Consider the following 17,102-nt stretch of genomic DNA (forward strand, 5'->3'; position numbering starts at 1 on the left):
AGCACATGTAAGCTTATGTGCACATGTAAGTAAATATTGTTTGTTATTCTATTGCTTTGTAATACCTTTTCTTTACCATTGTTTGTTGGCATTTAACCTACGCAGTGCTGGACAGGCCCACAATTATTCAGATACCCCAGCCCAGAAGGGGTAAAATCGCAGTGCATGAGTTCCACTCATTACAGTGCGGACATTTCGCATGCATCATTGTATAAACAAGCTGAGAATTATTTCTAGTGTATAATACTGTACCTTGCACCCTGGAGGAAAATAACACTGTCAGATACATTGTCCGGTCTGAGGTGGACGTCAGTGGTTCTGTTCCTGATTACGTTTCACTGACAGGCACTGTCTGGCTTTTTTAACTCCTTAGTCGCCAAAACGGAACTCGTTGCAATGCCTTGCTTGCCCCACTGGCAACAAAGTGTTTAAGAAAATTAGTACTGCAATTATCTTTTTTTGCGTGTGATGTGGATTAAAAGAAAATAATATTGAAATCAAACCATGGAATAAATATATATTTTTAAATCAAACACAAGGTGTTGAATGCCTGATCATTTTTACTTTGTTGCATACAGGCATACCCCGCATTAACGTACGCAATGGGACCGGAGCATGTATGTAAAGCGAAAATGTACTTAAAGTGAAGCACTACCTTTTCCCACTTATCGATGCATGTACTGTACTGCAATCGTCATATACGTGCATAACTGATGTAAATAACACATTTGTAACAGGCTCTATAGTCTCCCCGCTTGTGCACAGCTTCGGTATTTAGTAGTTAGGGAGCCGGTATTGCTGTTCAGGACGTAATGACAGGCGCATGCGTGAGCTGCCGTTTGCCTATTGGGCGATATGTACTTACTCGCGAGTGTACTTAAAGTGAGTGTCCTTAAAGCGGGGTATGCCTGTATTCAATAAAAAATGCTAAATGGGACTGGATATTAAAGAATTATTGGCACAATAAACAGCAGCAGAGCATAAAATGAGCCCTGCTAAAGACTGCTTTTATAGCATATCAAAGCCAATGAACTGATTAGCCATGATCATACAGTAGGCTAGAACTCAGTTTGACGATTCACTCTAATGAGAAGCAAGTAGGACAGACTAAGCATATTTAACTACTGTGTTTAATTATGCTTAGGTAATTAAAATATATGGTAATATTACCATTTACTTATGAGCACTAAACAATAACATTTTATATGTATTTCATTTTTAGTTGATGTTCTTAGTTTGATTGGGCTTTTTATTCTCAAATATTGGAAGATTAACGAAACATAAGACAACTATGAAATTGCTGAGTGTCTAACTCGTGTTTTGCTCCTTTCATTTCCAAGCACTAACCGTGTTCTCTCTCTCCCTCTCTCTCTCTCTCTCTCTCCAAAGCTTACATGGATAGCCTTGAAGGTAATAAAAGTTAATTAAATCGCTTAACATACTCTGTCAGGAGTTTGCAAGAGCAGAATTGCCTCTTATTATGTCACAATGACCCTAGGTAAGGTGCATAAGAGATAGTATTGCAGGTATCCATTAATTATGTGCAAACTTGGCCCAAACTCACTTGGCCCATATTTCACGCAAACTTTCTTAAACAAAACAAGAATCCAAAACGTTGAATGCAAATTTTTTGACCTAAAACGGTCATTGGCAAACTTGAAGCGAAATTCAACATTTTTAGATTGAATTTCGCCAGAGAAGAATTTACTTTGAAATATGGGTTTTGCAGGAGAGGGGAGGAGGGTAGTGAATCCCGTTTTCCAGGTTGTGGAGATTTTTACTTGTAGAACTGCACGCAAACTTTTAAAAAGTAAAATTTTTGGTGAGTCCCAAAAAGGTGGCGAATTTCACAAAGTTCAACCGTGTGAGTGAACCTTTTTTACATCTCTAGTAGCCATCTTATCTACCGATCATACTGGAATCATCTACCTTTTGTAAAAGGTTCCAAAATGTGGATGCTTTACAACTTCAAACTAGTGATGAGGGTGAGAATGCAGGACTTTAAAGAGGCAATCCAAGTGCTCAATTTTTGGGGGCAAATCTTTTTTATTTTTAACATAGGTGTGAAACAGGCGGTCGCCGGAGGGAGGGAGGGAGGGAGGGAGGAAGGAAGGAAGGAAGACAGCGAGTGCTTTTTTGTAAAGTACTAAGTGACTTACATTATATACCTCCCCAAACACTTCTTTATACAACACATGGAGAGATACATGGAAACAAAACTGAACACGAGATACTTGGGAAATATGGTAATTTGGACTTTCAAATGATTGAATGATTAGCATATTTCCCAGGTATCTCAGGTGTGTTCTTTAAGCGTTAAATTTAGGGAAAGTAAAATTTATTAAAGATTTGGATAACGGGGCGCCATGAGCCCGGTGTTAACGGACCACAGTGGATCTAGGTCCCAGTGAGCCCTATTTCTATGTGTCTTTATATCTCTTCATATAGAAGAAACTCTAAGTTGTACTATAAGTCTGTTCTTAGTTTCAGGATGTTCAGTTGTTCTCTGAGGGGGCTTAATACCTTTAGTACCAGAAGGGCCAACAACGGTTAAGGGCAATAACCATGTTGTTGGTTCCAGGCATGATTAGTTATTAATGATTGTGGATGTATTAGTTAGTTTCACTTTTCTACCAATTTTTTCTGTAAAATTTTCTATTAAAATTGTGTCAAATTAACTTTTTTTTGACCCTTAGCTGAGAATGGCGGAGCATTTTTGACATCATTTTGCACACAATACATTCGTTAGACAGCTTTATGATCATGCATAAATAAATGGTTGGAATTTAAAAATAAGTCATTATTTCTGCATGAAACCCTTCAGTGCCCTATGACCTTCATATGTAGCAAGGTTAACGGTCTCTGATGCTGGAGGATTAACACTGTGGGGGTCCAATCCGGAAGCATCGACCCCCTTGCAGCGTTATCATGGCAGATACTGTCTCTGGCACTGTAGATCTGAGCTTTTTCGGCTATGGATCCATAGACAGTAAGTCTAGCTATATCAGGACAGCGTACGTCATGAAAGGTGCCACCCCAGAGGCCTTTACGAGGTACGCTTTATGTCATGGCCATTTGCTCATTTTCTATTGGCTATCCACGACGGGAGCGCCAAACACGGACTACACTGAAGGGGGTACCCTCCCCATCTCCATCACCTTCGGTCCGGCGACCGGAACCCAGAAGGGATCATGTGATCACTCTGAAGAGTGGTCACTTCATCCTTTAGTGCCTGAAGGTCCGTGGCCACCGAGGTGGCAAAATCATGTGGCACTGAAGGGTTAAACTCCCTTATCTTATCCACCTCTTTGACAAACCCATGGATGTAGTATTGAGCAATCTAGATCAGGGGTGCACAAACTATTCCCCCTGCCTGCTTGAACCGCCCCCCCCCCCTCCTCTCAGCTCCAGCATAAAATTACGCTGCGGGGTCATGTGACATCACGTTGCCATGGGACGTCAAAGGGCCCCATTTTGCCGCCGGGTTGCCATAGCAACGCATCGCCTGAATTAAGATAAGGGAATCTAACAGAGGCCTCGTGCGGTCCCCCCGGTCAGGGAAGCGCCAGGCCTCAGTAACTGCCGCCCCCCCCCCCCCCAGTTTGCACACCCCTGATCTAGATATCACTTTCAAATGTGTTTTCAGACTTGCTTCCATGTATGACCTTTAACATGAATAACTGTATAAATCACCAGCTATTTGTCACGGACACAATGTACAGAGCATTGTTGTTGGATGCGTAAGAGTGTGCTGCGTGACAGATGGGTCAGAGCATTGTCCTGCTGTTTTATTGCAATTATTAAACAGTTGATGGCTGCGTCACACAGATTTGCTTGGTAATGGTCTATTTATACTTCCATTAATCTTCATTACTAGCTGCTAATTGGCCTGTTTGAGTTAATAAAGACATATTTTGATTATCTAGCCCTAACGATTTTAGTCTTGAATATGCTCTATTTGTGCATTAGAATAGTGGGCTATATTTTTATCCACATGTTAGATAAAAAAAAGCTGTATGTATGTACTGTATGTTATTGTCCAGTGCTATGTTCTTGTCCTGTACCAGATGGAAAATACACTGTACTCAATGTACAAAACATTGAGTTTTAGGATACAAAATGTTAACCCAGTTGCTTTAATAATCTGGATTACCATTATTGAAATTGCTCAATTCTCAATTCTCATACATCAAAAATAGTAAGGGGCCTATGCAGAGAGCAGCGCTATTTCAAAACTCGCCATTTTTTGGCGAAAGTCGCGCAGAAAAATGCCGAAAATGGCGAGTAACGGAAAACGCGCCATTTTTTTTTTTCATTTTCAAAATCTCGCCGCGCGGCTGGCGAGAAACTACATCTCGCCAGTCTGAAAAATATCCAAATTCAGAAAGGCGCGCTCGCCATCTAGCGGCTGTTTTTGGCGAAATTTTCGTCAATTTTCGCCGCCAACTAAAGTTGGCAAGAAGCCGGCTATAGGAAGAAAAAAAAAAGCGCGATTTTTTTTTTCTCTCCCTTTCAGCTGCGCGAATCTCCTCCTTTACAATTCTCCACATGCAGTAATGCTAAAAAAATAGCGGATTTCGCCCATTTCTGCATATGGAGAATAAAACTCTCCATTAAAGCTACTTTTTCTGAAACTCTCCAATTTTTTAATTCGCTGCTCTCTGCATAGGCCCCTAAATGTTTTTTTTTTTCTGACAGCAGTGACACGATTAGACAAGTCCAAAAATGAATCGACATATCTCACTTCATATATACAATTCCAGGGTTGATTTATTACAGGTTCTGTTTTCCTGTCTCCCCCACAGTATGCACTTTATAAAAAGATGACACAAGCTGCAATCCTTATCCAGAGCAAATTCCGAAGCTATTATGAGCAGAAGAAATTCCAGCAAAGCCGGCGTGCCGCGGTGCTTATCCAACAATACTACAGAAGTTACAAAGAATGTGGCAAAATTAGGCAAAAGCGCCGGACAGCTTCCCTTGTGCAACAAAAATTAAGGTGTGAATACATTAACTCTATAAACTGTAGTTTTCCATTAAAATGACGCCGGCAAAGATGTGTGTTTTAAATGTAAAGAAATCAACCACCACCATTTTCAAATGATGAAATATGTTAAAAATAGAATACAGTTTTCTAAATACAGATGCTGTGAAAGTCTTTAAATGTGTGTGTATATATATATATATATATTATTTTTTTAAACCGTTCTATGTCCCTGTGTCTAGGGGCAATCTGATTGGTCTGTCACTCAGCCTCTGGCCAATCAGATTGCTCCGTGGCCGCCCCCCTCTAATTGGCTTGCTTCTGTGGCCGCGTGGCTGCTCCCGCTCCTCGGGCGGCTCACTGTCCTCCCGACGCCGGCTCGCGCATGCTCCGGGGCGCCAGGCGCCTGGCGGACTGTGCTGCATGCTCTGCCCCCCACGCCCGGGACCGCGGCTGCTCCCGCTCCTCGGGCGGCTCACCGTCCTCCCAACGCCGGCTCGCGCACGCTCCGGGTCGCGCACGCTCCGGGTCGCACGGCAGCCTGCGCCGCCCCCCAGGCCGGGGACCGACCGGGCGGAGCGCCCGGATAGGAGAGAGGCGCCTTCTGGACCGGTGGGAGCTCGGAGACTGGACGGAGTGGACTGGTGTCCCCCGGTGGCGGTGCGAGGCTGCGGCATCCTCACTGCAGTTGGTTCTGCTGCCCGAGGACATGTGTCTCACAGTGTGTGTGTATGTGTGTCACAGTATGTGTGTCTGTGTCACAGTATGTGTGTGTGTGTCACAGTATGTGTGTGTCACAGTATGTGTGTGTGTGTCACAGTATGTGTGTGTGTCACAGTATGTGTGTGTGTCACAGTATGTGTGTGTGTGTCACAGTATGTGTGTGTGTCACAGTATGTGTGTCACAATATGTGTGTGTGTCACAGTGTGTGTGTCACAGTGTGTGTGTATGTGTCTCACTGTGTGTGCGTGTGTCTCACTGTGTGTGTGTGCGTGTGTCTCACTGTGTGTGCGTGTGTCTCACTGTGTGTGTGTGCGTGTGTGTCTCACTGTGTGCTGCGCAGGGGGGGGGGGACAGAGCTGCTTGGGGGGGGGACGGTGACCAGAGCAGCGCAGGGGGGAAGCACAGCCGGAGCTGTGTAGGGGGGACACACACGCCCGTAGCTGCGCAGGGTGGGGGGGAGGCGGAGAGGGACGTGGAGAGAGGAGGGAGCAGGAGGTTTTGGTCCCGGGCAGCGCCGGGTCTCTCAGCTAGTATGTATATATATATATATGTATATGTATATGTATATGTATATGTATATGTTACAGGTCTGTAACCCTGCCTTTCACCATTATCACCCAGCATACAGCACTTCCACTGCAGCAAGGGATTCTGGGAAATGACATGCAAATGAGCACACAATGTATCACCTTTTGTCTGAAAATCCATTGTTGCATGGAGCCCATATAAGCCAATGCTTGCTTTTCACACAGCTTTAAAAGCACAGCATGGGAATCAGATGCAAAGCCAGAGGCCTCTGTAACTCCCTTACCTGCTCTCTGCTGGGTATTCGGTGATGTGTCGCCATGGCAACGCGCGTCAAATGATGCGGCGGGTCATATGACCCGCGAGTCCTTGGCAAGGGGGGGCGCGAACGCTGCAGCTGCCAGGCCGGGAGGAGCAGCTCAAGAAGATTGCGCGCCCCTGACTTAAAGCAGACGTGGTGCCTATATTTAAAAAGGGAGCTAAATCACTAGACCATTACTACAGAATTACAGACCTGTAAGTCTGAGATCAATAGTAGGGAAGCTACTTGAAGGTTTACTATGAGATAATATTCAGGAATACCTGATAAATTAAATTATTAGTAATAGTCAGCAAGGATAGACAACGGAGAGTTGCCATAAATGGTACCTTTTCAGGTTAGGCTAAATTTGTGAGTGGAGTACAGTACCTCAAGGTTCGGTACTGGGACCACTGCTTTTAACTTGTTTATTAGTGACCTTGAGGTTGGCATAAAGAGCAAAGTCTCCATCTTTGCTGAATTGTGTAAGATGGTAAAATCAGAGCAGGATATAATTTCTTTCCAGAAGGACTTTGAAAAACTGGAAACTTTGGCAGGTAAATGGCAGATGAGGTTTAATACAGATAAATGTAAGGTTTTGCATTTGGGAAGCGAGAATAAACAGGCTACTTACAAATTTAAATGGGGATATATTAGGGGAATCCTTGATGGAGAAGGATTTAGGAGTGCTTGTAGACAGCAGGCTTAGCAATAGTGCCCAAAGTCATGCAGTAGCTGCAAATGCAAATACGATCTTATCTTGCATTAAGCAGGGATGGATGGAAAGGAAGAAAGCATAATTATGTCACTGTATAAAGCATTAGTAAGACCAAACCTTGAATATAGAGTACAGTTTTGGGCACTACTCCATACAAAATACATTATGGAATTAGAAAAAGTATAGAAAAGAGCCACCAAATTAATAAAGGGAATGGACAATCTTACTTATGAGGAGAGGCTCGCAAAATTAGAGGTATTACGTTAAAAAAGAGGTGTGTAAGGAGAGATATGGTAACTATATACAAATATATTTGAATCAATACAAGGAGCTTTTAAAATAACTATTCATCCCACGGGCAGTACAAATGACATGGGGCCATCCCTTAAGGTTGGAGGAAAAGAGATTTCACCAGCAACAAAGGAAAGGGTTCTTTACAGTAAGGGCAGTTAAAATGTGTAATTCATTACCCTTGGAGATTTTAATGACAGATACAGTACAATAGATAACTTTAAGAAAATGTCGGACATCTTTTTTTAGAAAGGAAAGGTATGCAAGGATATACCAAATAAGTAAACATGGGACGGATGTTGATCCAGGCAGAAATCTGATTGCCATTATTGGAGTCAGGAAGGAATTTATTTTTCCCCCTTATGAGACATCATTGGATAACGGTTTACTGGGGTTTTTTTTGTTTGCCTTCCTCTGGATCAATATACTGTAAATACAAATATAGAATAAGTATCTGTCTAAATTTAGCATAGGTTGAACTCGATGGACGTACTGTACGGTATGTCTTTTTTCAACCTCCTCTACTATGGAACTATATGGGCTGTTATGTGAAACCATTGTATGCACAGCACCATCCAACTGAAACATTCTTACATTTATATGTCAACTATAACAATATACCTATGCCACAGATATGTGAAAATATTTCTAATCTTTCCATTAAAAATCTTTCATTTTCACGGTTGATTAGAAGCAGTCTGCTAACGAAGAAGCAGGACCAAGCTGCTCGGAAGATAATGAGGTTTTTACGTCGTTGCCGTCACAGGTATGATATTTATAGAGATATAATAGATAATTACACTAACTCGGTTAAAATAGCTAACATGCCTAAAATGTGTGTGTGTTTATAGCAAGCTCATTAGCTTAGCTTAACTGCAAGTGCAATGCTGATTTATAAGGTACATAAAAGGTTTTAGTGATAGTAAGGTGCATTGTAACAAACCACCTTTCTTAAACTGGTTTCCCTCCAAAATCAGAAGTACACATAGAGACATAGTTATTGTAACATACTTGCAAAGTGAGAACACAATATAATTTGCTTCTTCAAGAACTCATCTCCAATGCCATTGTTGTATCTGCCTGTGCAAGCTACAAACTCCTCCCAGGGCTCCAGTATAACTCACACCTCTGGAGTTTTGCAAATTACTAATTTGGCCAGAAATGCTCTCTTGTACCTTCTGAAGAAAATAATCAAGAAGTGTGTTCCTTATAACAGAGGTGCTCAACTGCAGTCCTCAAGCCCCTCCCCCACCCCTTCTCAATAATCAAAGACTGAGCCTCTGATTGAGCCCCTGTGCTGAAGCAGGGATATCCTGAAAATCTGATCTGTTGGGGGGATTTGAGGACTGGAGTTGAGCACCCCTGTCATATAACATTCATCTAAGCAGCATAGCGTAAAACAAACAGATGTGGATGTAAAAAAAAATAAAACATCTGACATTTCAATCTGGGATGTAGTGCACAGCTGGACCCTAATTCAACTATTTAATGAGCAACCAATTTTAAATTACATTACATTTTACATTATTTTTCCAAAAGTAATAATTAAAGTAATAATAATAACATTGAAGGCAATGCAGTTTGCAGCAGATGGAAGTGCGCCTTTAGAGCAGATAGATGATATTAGATGATAGTCAAAGTAGTAGGTACCTATAAATGCTCTGTCGTATTTATTAGTGTTTCTGACATTTGAATAATTAGCAAAATACTAACCATTTCAGTGCATTTACCACTGAAAAACGTAACATTTCTTATAATAAATTAAATGAGCTAATATTGTGAAACAGCTCAAGCAACCAGCTCATCAGAGAGATTTAGACAAAACAAGAATCTGAGATCATCTATCTATTTCACAGTCAACCTGTTGGTGAATTCAGACAACTGTTCCTAAAGACGAAATAACTGCAGTTATTTTTCATGTTATTTTTTCATGTGACAAAGTAAGAGAACAGTTAAGGAACAGGATTTAAGGTTAATAAATGATGTGAAACAAAAAAAATGATAATGTGCATCAGAGCAAAGCAAAAAGTGCGCATCAAGCTACAGTACACTGCAAAAAAATCTAAATGATAGGTGGGTTTTTCAGCTAAGTGTATTGAGGATGGAGTAGCTGCCATAATTATAATCACCTTGGAACAGAAATATCAGGGAACACAATGTTTCTTGTCTGAAAGGCCACAGACAAAGGACTACGTGGATTTATTCCTGAATAAAACAGGTTAATAGTTCCTGAATAAAAAAGGCTAGGAGGATTTTGGAGAATATGATTTTTCACACACTGTCAAACACTGTAAAATGACAAAGTTATACATAGTTTGAGTTGTATTACTCTTTGCCATGCTTGACTTTGCAGGAATTTATCCAGTATAGTTGTGTGGTGTAGAGAACATCAAGAAGCAGAAGCAACTTAAAGTAGCAATTCAGCCAAAAATGTGTATGTGTATATATATATATATATATATATATATATATATATATATATATATATATCTCAAATGGAAATATTACTGTATGCTCATTTGCATGTCTTAGACAGGTTTGCAACCCCGCCTTTCATCATTATCACCCAGCATACAGTGCTTACACTGCAGCAAGGGGTTCTGGGAAATGACATGCAAATGAGCACACATATATATTTATATTTTAGCATTGAAACCAGTAGGTCCTTCGGAGCTCCGGGACCCTCACCCTGGGTCCCGAAATATTTACCACTGTGGTTACCAGTGTTTAATCTGGGCATTTAAAAAGTATGATGCTATTGGCCCAAGGGACCCGCAAGATATGACGGCCCTGTTTAAACTCTCAAAAGGGTAAGAACACAACGGTATCTTCGCCAATAAGTATCTCAGGATCCAAAGGTCACTGGAGCTGAATATAATGTGGCTCATTATTGAGTACGTCAATGCTGTAATAATTATAATTACAAAATCAAAAAAGGTTAAGAAAAGAAACGGGCAGCCAGCATTGCTGCTTTAAGTATAATTTGAAATCAGTCTTTCATTTGTAACAGTGGCAGCTACAGTATGTTAATAAGACAGGCATGATTGATCAAACGTTTATTTGTCCTTCCAGGTTACTACAGATGTAGCAGATTTCATTGTTCCCTTTTGGTGGGATATCAAGTCATTGAATCCTACGGATACTCTGTAATATCCTGTGTTATTTATAACATTGTTTGTTGTGTTATCTATGGGAACAATGAAGCCTGCAAAATGCATAGGTTCTTGCCTAAATGTATTTTGCATTTAAGTGGGAGGTCTTTCTCCCTTTCACTTGTGGGTAAGAAAAAAAACCTCAGGAATGGTTTCATTGTACCATTGAGAAATCTAAGACTGTGTTTAAAGACATACACTTTGTTCATAGGTGCAGGAACTCAGTTTTTACCGTATACAGACAGATGAACCATGCAGTTGTACAGCTAAACTGGAGAGAATTTACGATTCAATCTTTTGTATTCCAAGGGGTGGCTTGCTACAGATGTAAAGAATAAGGTTTTGCTTTTAGTTCCATGTCCGAACAATCTCAAGTCACCTGTACAACCAGTTTATATCAGCATGCTTTAAGCATGTTTTTTTTTACAGATTAAAAGGTATTCCAAAAATTGGTCCGCTGCAGAGAGTATAAAGAATTTAAATGAGTAAAATAGTTGAACTAAGTTAGACATTTATCATATGTGGCTGTAACTGTAAGTTGAGGGCAGAGCAGATAACAGGCCAATTATAACCACAATCACAAGCATAATGTAAGGTGGTAATCCAACTCACTATAAAACAAGAGGACAAGGTTAATTACAGTTTTACATTTAATTTATTTCCGTTAAATGTTGTACTTTTAATGATATTTGTGACCATTGTACGCATGAACTCTTTAGGTTCCTTTCAGTTGTACCACTAGGAAAGCACTCAAGGAACATGCAATATTAAAAAAAGGAAAAGCCCACACTTATGCCAACTATGCAATATGAGTTGTTTTGTGTTTTCTGTCATTCAATTTAATCCATTCTTTAAATGTGTAATCACTGTATATCTGTCACTAGTGCTGTATCTGCTGTCTTAACTTTTATGGGTATTCTTCGAAATAGAATGTTTTTTTAGTAGATCTGATGTCATCTGGCATAGCATAGTATAGTATTTATGTTACAAAAAGATCTGGTTATATATATATATTGTCATTAAGGCCCATATTCACAGAGCTTCGTTAACTTGGGGCTCTTGTCATAATAAGTAATGAACCTTATGCTCCCTGTAGGTTTCTATGCAAAAATAACGACCATTGGTGATCCTATTAGCATTAGCTTAACCGCATGGGAAGTTAGCACTGCCTTGCATTACTGTAGGTTCAAATAACATGGCGTTAAGCCAGTGTTACCCAAAGGGGTTAGTTAAATCATACCTAACTGTGGTCTTACATTAATTCAGACCCTGGAAAAGATGTGAGTAACAGCAACTTTAGCTATTTAGCTATATTAACTGTGAGATAGTAACTACCATCTCGTTAAATCTTTGCGTTAATTTTAACGAACCTGTGGATATGCGTTGTTAGAGGGAACACCTATTTTGCATATCATTAGCCCTGGCATCTGTTATACAGGTAGTTAATGCAAAAACAGTACTTAACACTGCTTTATTGTGCTTTAAATATACCCATTAGCACTTAACAATGCGTTAAGTGAATAACGAAGCTCAATGGATCTGGGCCTAAGTCCGACAAAGGATGATACCTAAGGGTGTTCTAATAGGGGTATTCTTAATAATACATGTATTAGCAGTTACTAGCTGAAAAAAAGGGAGCACAAATACAGCTTGCTTGTGTACCCTGTATGTTTTCCAAAGGAGGTTTTCATATACCTTCTTGCACTACAAACATACATAAATCAAAAAAATCATTCAGATTCCTGAGTTTGGTTAAAATAATGTATTATCTCCCACTCCAACACTCACTATTCTCTAAGCATTGTAAACAAATAATACACTGTGATCTGATGTTTATGGAAGGTGTGTGTATATATATATATATATATATATATATATATATACAGTATATATATATATATATATATATGTATATATATATATATATATATACACACACACACAAGATTTCTTCAATTGCACTTGTTTTGCTAATAGCTGTCTGATATTGTTTTGCTATCTAAAGCCCTCTGGTGGACCATAGGCTGTACAAAAGGGTGAGTGTAGCTTCTGCTAGTCAGTTTCTCTCTTCCGTTTTCTAACCCGTTGCTTTGTGCCTGCTTGCATGGGGCTGCAGACAAGACATGCCAGTAATATTCAAATCCAGCAAGTATGGAAACAATAGAAAGCATTCTATTGCATTTTCTAATACAGCTGCTTTACAAAAAAGCACATAGGTATGCAAAATAGAATTGCATGAGTAAGTAAATGGGGTCTTGCCAAACCATCACTGGGCATGCTTGGAAAGTGGTGGAAGGAACCCTACAGTATCAAAAATGGCTGTCAATACTGGCTTTCTGGAACTTGAATGGGTTTGCACTATAATAATAATAACAATGTTAACCAACCTTCTGCTTGTTTACTTAAATAATATAGCATAATGTTAATTTCCTTCCTATCGCTATTACAGTTCTTAGGTATTTTTTCATAAACATGAAAAATGCAGGGCTTAAGGTAACAGCAATATTATTGTATGTAATTACCTTCTTTCTTCAATAGTCTTGAAAGTGTCTGCATTGTATCTCTCAAAATCAAAGTATAATGTCAAGCCTCATTTTCTTTGCATGCTGGTGTACATATGACATTTTAGGTGTTGACAGTGAAACAAGACCTCAGTTGTGGGTGGTTTTGTAGTGAAACTTGACCACAGAAGTGACTTCCAAAGTTAGGAATAGAAACAAAAAAGGATATCTAGAGTAAAGCAAAATAACAGTTTAGACAAGATTTATGAGATATACTGTAGATACAGCTTGTCAAATATCTATAGACGCATTTAATAATTGTCATAATTCCCAGTCTGCAGATAATTTGCATGACAGAGGGAAGGACATTGTGTTCTATTTCTGTTATTCAGAACTGACAACTAAGAATTTAAGTTTTGACAATATGAGATTTATGGTTTAAATCGCCATTAATGGTCTATTGTATAATGTCTGTCTCTTTTCGGTGAACATATACTTAATAGCGTCTGATTTGGCAAATCTGAAGTAGCTCACACAAATAAATACTGTATATACAATATAGATGTTGAAAACAAATAAGTTTGATTATAACTTTAAGGAACCTTGCCTGATTTCCATCAGGTCACCAAAAATACCAAGTATTCATGAAGACCTTTTTATTTTTAAACAAATTACACTGAAGAATTTAAGGGAATTATCTCCAAAATTGTGATAGCGCAGGTAACTCAATCAAAATGACGGAGCCACTTATTCCAATACAGCAGTGTAAATATGTTAACAAGAGTTGAACAATATCCCTAATATTACCATTCATGAGTCAACCAATCACACTTGCCTCAAGTCAATTCTCCCCCTCCTCCCCCCCTGTCCCACCAGAATATCCGGGTCTACTTACCTCAGCCTTGTCTGCAAAAGATCAGGGAAGAAATTCACCCAGCACATTCCCTGGTAGCTTAATCAATAAACTCCCCCTCCCCCAACCCTTCCAAAAACCAAGGAGTTTTCACAAGGCCTCCTTTCCACTATCCCCTTGGCCCAATGAATATTTGAGTCGCTACAAAACTATATACTCAAGGCTTGGATACGTAAAAGAACAATGAGGCAAAGAAAAACAAACCCCAGTCAATCCCCTACACACCCCAAGGCTTAATCTACCAAATACGTTCTCACATAACTCCGTAGTCACCTGGATTCACATCTCCCAATCCTCCGTTGGTGCCCTAATCCTCAACGAGTGAGAGCCAAACAAAACTGGATCCCTCCCCCTAAATCACAGACAAGTCCTAAACCCTTTAATAAACTGGACCATGCCAGCAGCTTTCCATTCCCATGAATGAGAAAAGGGGCTGTATCTCCATTAAATCAAATAAAAAAGTTTAAACGTGCATTTTTAACTTCCGTCCATGCTCCGAATCTCAACACAAGTCCCCTGGCCCTTCTGATCCATTTTTGATCTACGAATCAGGAACCAAAACGTACCACCACATAGCACCATAGTCTCGGGTATCAGACCACTCTGGCTACCCCTAGCCATACTAACAAACTCAAAGCTTCCAAAACAACACCTGTACGGACATTATCCAAAACTATTTCCACTCAAATGCTGATTAAGAAATATCCTCTCAGCCCAAGCACTGCTGGAGACACTTCTCAATGCCTCCTTCCATGTCCATTTTCCAACCCCCCACCAACTTCCTGACAAGGAAATTGTTTGTGTAATTCCTTCAGCCCAAGAGGTCAAAGAATATTAATATCTCTGCCAGCTGGCGTTCTCAGTGCACTTAACCAAACAGAGATCCCACAATAGGCCAAAAGCAACCGACTTCAGAATCCACTCCACCCCTCATCAACAAACTCCTGCCACACCAACCAGGCCCTCACATATATTCTGCCCAAGTCCTGGGCACCACTGAGTCGTTAACCACCACCATCCTTCCAACCTACCTTCCAAAGTGAGTGTGGGCAATCCAACCTCACCGGAGCAGTTCCTGGTACCGGCTGCCAAAACATAGTGTATCTTTTGCCTAGATAATCCATTTGCTATCGTATTCTCCACCTTGGTATGTGACAAGCTTGAAAATAGATAGTCAATTGCAGGCACTTTAAGCCAAGTACTTCAGTAACCTTATCATTATAGGTGATATGGCCGATAGCACATAGGTTGTATCCACCGAAACATAATTTCCCCATCCCACAGCTCATTCCCCCACAACTCCACTGCCTTGACTACCTGGAACAATTCCAGAAAAGTATGATTTTTTTCGTTAACTCCACTGACTCCCATGCAGCAGGACAATGTTCTGCACATCAGCTGACCTCAAAGACTGCACCAAAACCTGATGTGTCTGTAAAATCTCAAGGTCCTAATTGAAACTACTAACTGCCACAAGGTTCACCCATTATATTTTTTTTAAATCGACCCCCAGACCATAAAAACCTCCATAAATGGAGAGGGCTCCTCAGGCACTACCAAACTCACCTCTGCACCTCCTGTCTTCGCCTCCTTCTCTCTCACTTCCGCCTCTGCTGGCAACGCTACTGGGGGGAGCACACCCAGAAGGTCTTAATGCCAGCCCCCTGCACCTCTGTACCTCTCAGCAGCCTCTCGTTGCCTTGAGCAGAGACACCCAATCCTGGCCCAGCACCTGTCTGCAGAATGAAGGATGACTGTGGCTCCACAGAAGGCCTCCGATGATCTGCTAAACCTCCTAATAGCCATACTGATGCTACTGCCCATGAGGAGGAAGAAGTTCAGCAAATGCCTGTCCCCTCCTTAAATAGCACCTACACGCCCTTCCTCTTCCTTCCCACACCTATGGATATTAACCCCCTCAAATCCAAGGACAGTCGAGCCACTAGTCATGACACCATTCCCCTAAGTGGTCTGGGTTATCTGTAACTTGATTACTTCCGTGATGGAACACTTAAGGGCTCACTGACCATAATTGTGGTTCGTGGAGCAATAAAAAAAGTATGGCGCTTATGTAACAAGGCAAAAGTGGTGCAATTCTAAAGCAAAAAAGCACCAGGGGGCCTACAGTATCTAAGTTTATATTTTTTATGTACAGTATCACATTTCATGTGCTAAAAAGCAATGCAAAACTTCCTAAAATGTGCGTTGTATGTTTGAAGACTTTATACATATAACATATGTAGCCATAGCTGGTCCAGGTTATACTTTCTGCCCCCTGTCACGTAAGTCCTAGTAGCTACAGGCAGTGGCAGGCTATCCTGTGGGGTTTACTCCTCCCTCAGGCAGCCTCTCTCAGTGACAGGGGTGGAGGTGAACTTGGTCTGTGTGCAGCCCAATCGGTGCAGACCTTGTGCCCTCCCACTCTGTATTAGGAGAGGTTGCTTTCTAAATTATAGTCTGTTGCAGTTGGAGCTGGGTCTGAGTCCCTCCCGGCTGGGAGTGGGACGTGCTCTCAGCCCCTTTGGGGGGTTAAGCTGAATAGATCTACAGATTAAAGCACAAAGAAAGGAGATCACAGGATCTCCCAAAGATCCCTATTTGCTGCACTCAAAATGGGGTTAAATACTCCCAGACTCAATCGTCTAAATTGGCTATTTTTTGGTACATATAGTAAATGTTCCCAGCATTGTAGGAGGACAATTACCAATAAAAGCCTATAATTTGCCAAAATAATAAAGTTTTATTAATATCCTAAACATCAACGCAATAATGTGAATATATACAATATGTGTACTAAAATAACATTTTAAAATGGTGGTTAGTATTGCTCATTGAGGTAGGAATAGAGTAAGATGATACTTCTCATACTTTCCTTAATTATATTACTCAAGGCAAATCAAAATCGTCCGGTGTATAGCTAGAAACATACAGTATGAGTGCAGATCTCCAATATATCTGGGTACGTCTTGAAAGTGAATGTTATATAGCTCTCAGAA

At 40.6% G+C, this 17,102-nt stretch overlaps 1 protein-coding gene and 1 long non-coding RNA gene across 10 annotated transcripts in view; one reads left to right on the forward strand and one right to left on the reverse strand.

Annotated features, from left to right (window-relative positions):
• CAMTA1 (calmodulin binding transcription activator 1) overlaps window positions 1-17,102 on the forward strand; it is a 1,668,879-nt gene that overhangs the window by 1,634,729 nt on the left and 17,048 nt on the right. For 4 of the 9 annotated variants that reach the window (XM_075605012.1, XM_075605006.1, XM_075605013.1 and 1 more), the window contains 3 exons: window positions 1,390-1,410; window positions 4,806-4,999; window positions 8,232-8,306. In XM_075605012.1, coding sequence (XP_075461127.1) covers window positions 1,390-1,410; window positions 4,806-4,999; window positions 8,232-8,306 — 290 coding nt within the window. Of the gene's footprint in view, window positions 1-1,389; window positions 1,411-4,805; window positions 5,000-8,231; window positions 8,307-12,697; window positions 12,729-17,102 lie in introns of all 9 variants that reach the window. The other 5 variants (XM_075605007.1, XM_075605009.1, XM_075605008.1 and 2 more) reach the window with 5 other exon arrangements.
• LOC142497348 (uncharacterized) overlaps window positions 1-17,102 on the reverse strand; it is a 34,155-nt gene that overhangs the window by 14,690 nt on the left and 2,363 nt on the right. Inside the window, exon 2 of the long non-coding RNA XR_012802232.1 lies at window positions 13,215-13,422. This is a non-coding gene — a long non-coding RNA (uncharacterized LOC142497348). The remainder of the gene's footprint in view (window positions 1-13,214; window positions 13,423-17,102) is intronic.

Source organism: Ascaphus truei, chromosome 6, assembly GCF_040206685.1.
Source record: "Ascaphus truei isolate aAscTru1 chromosome 6, aAscTru1.hap1, whole genome shotgun sequence".
NCBI classification, from domain to species: Eukaryota; Metazoa; Chordata; class Amphibia; order Anura; family Ascaphidae; genus Ascaphus; species Ascaphus truei.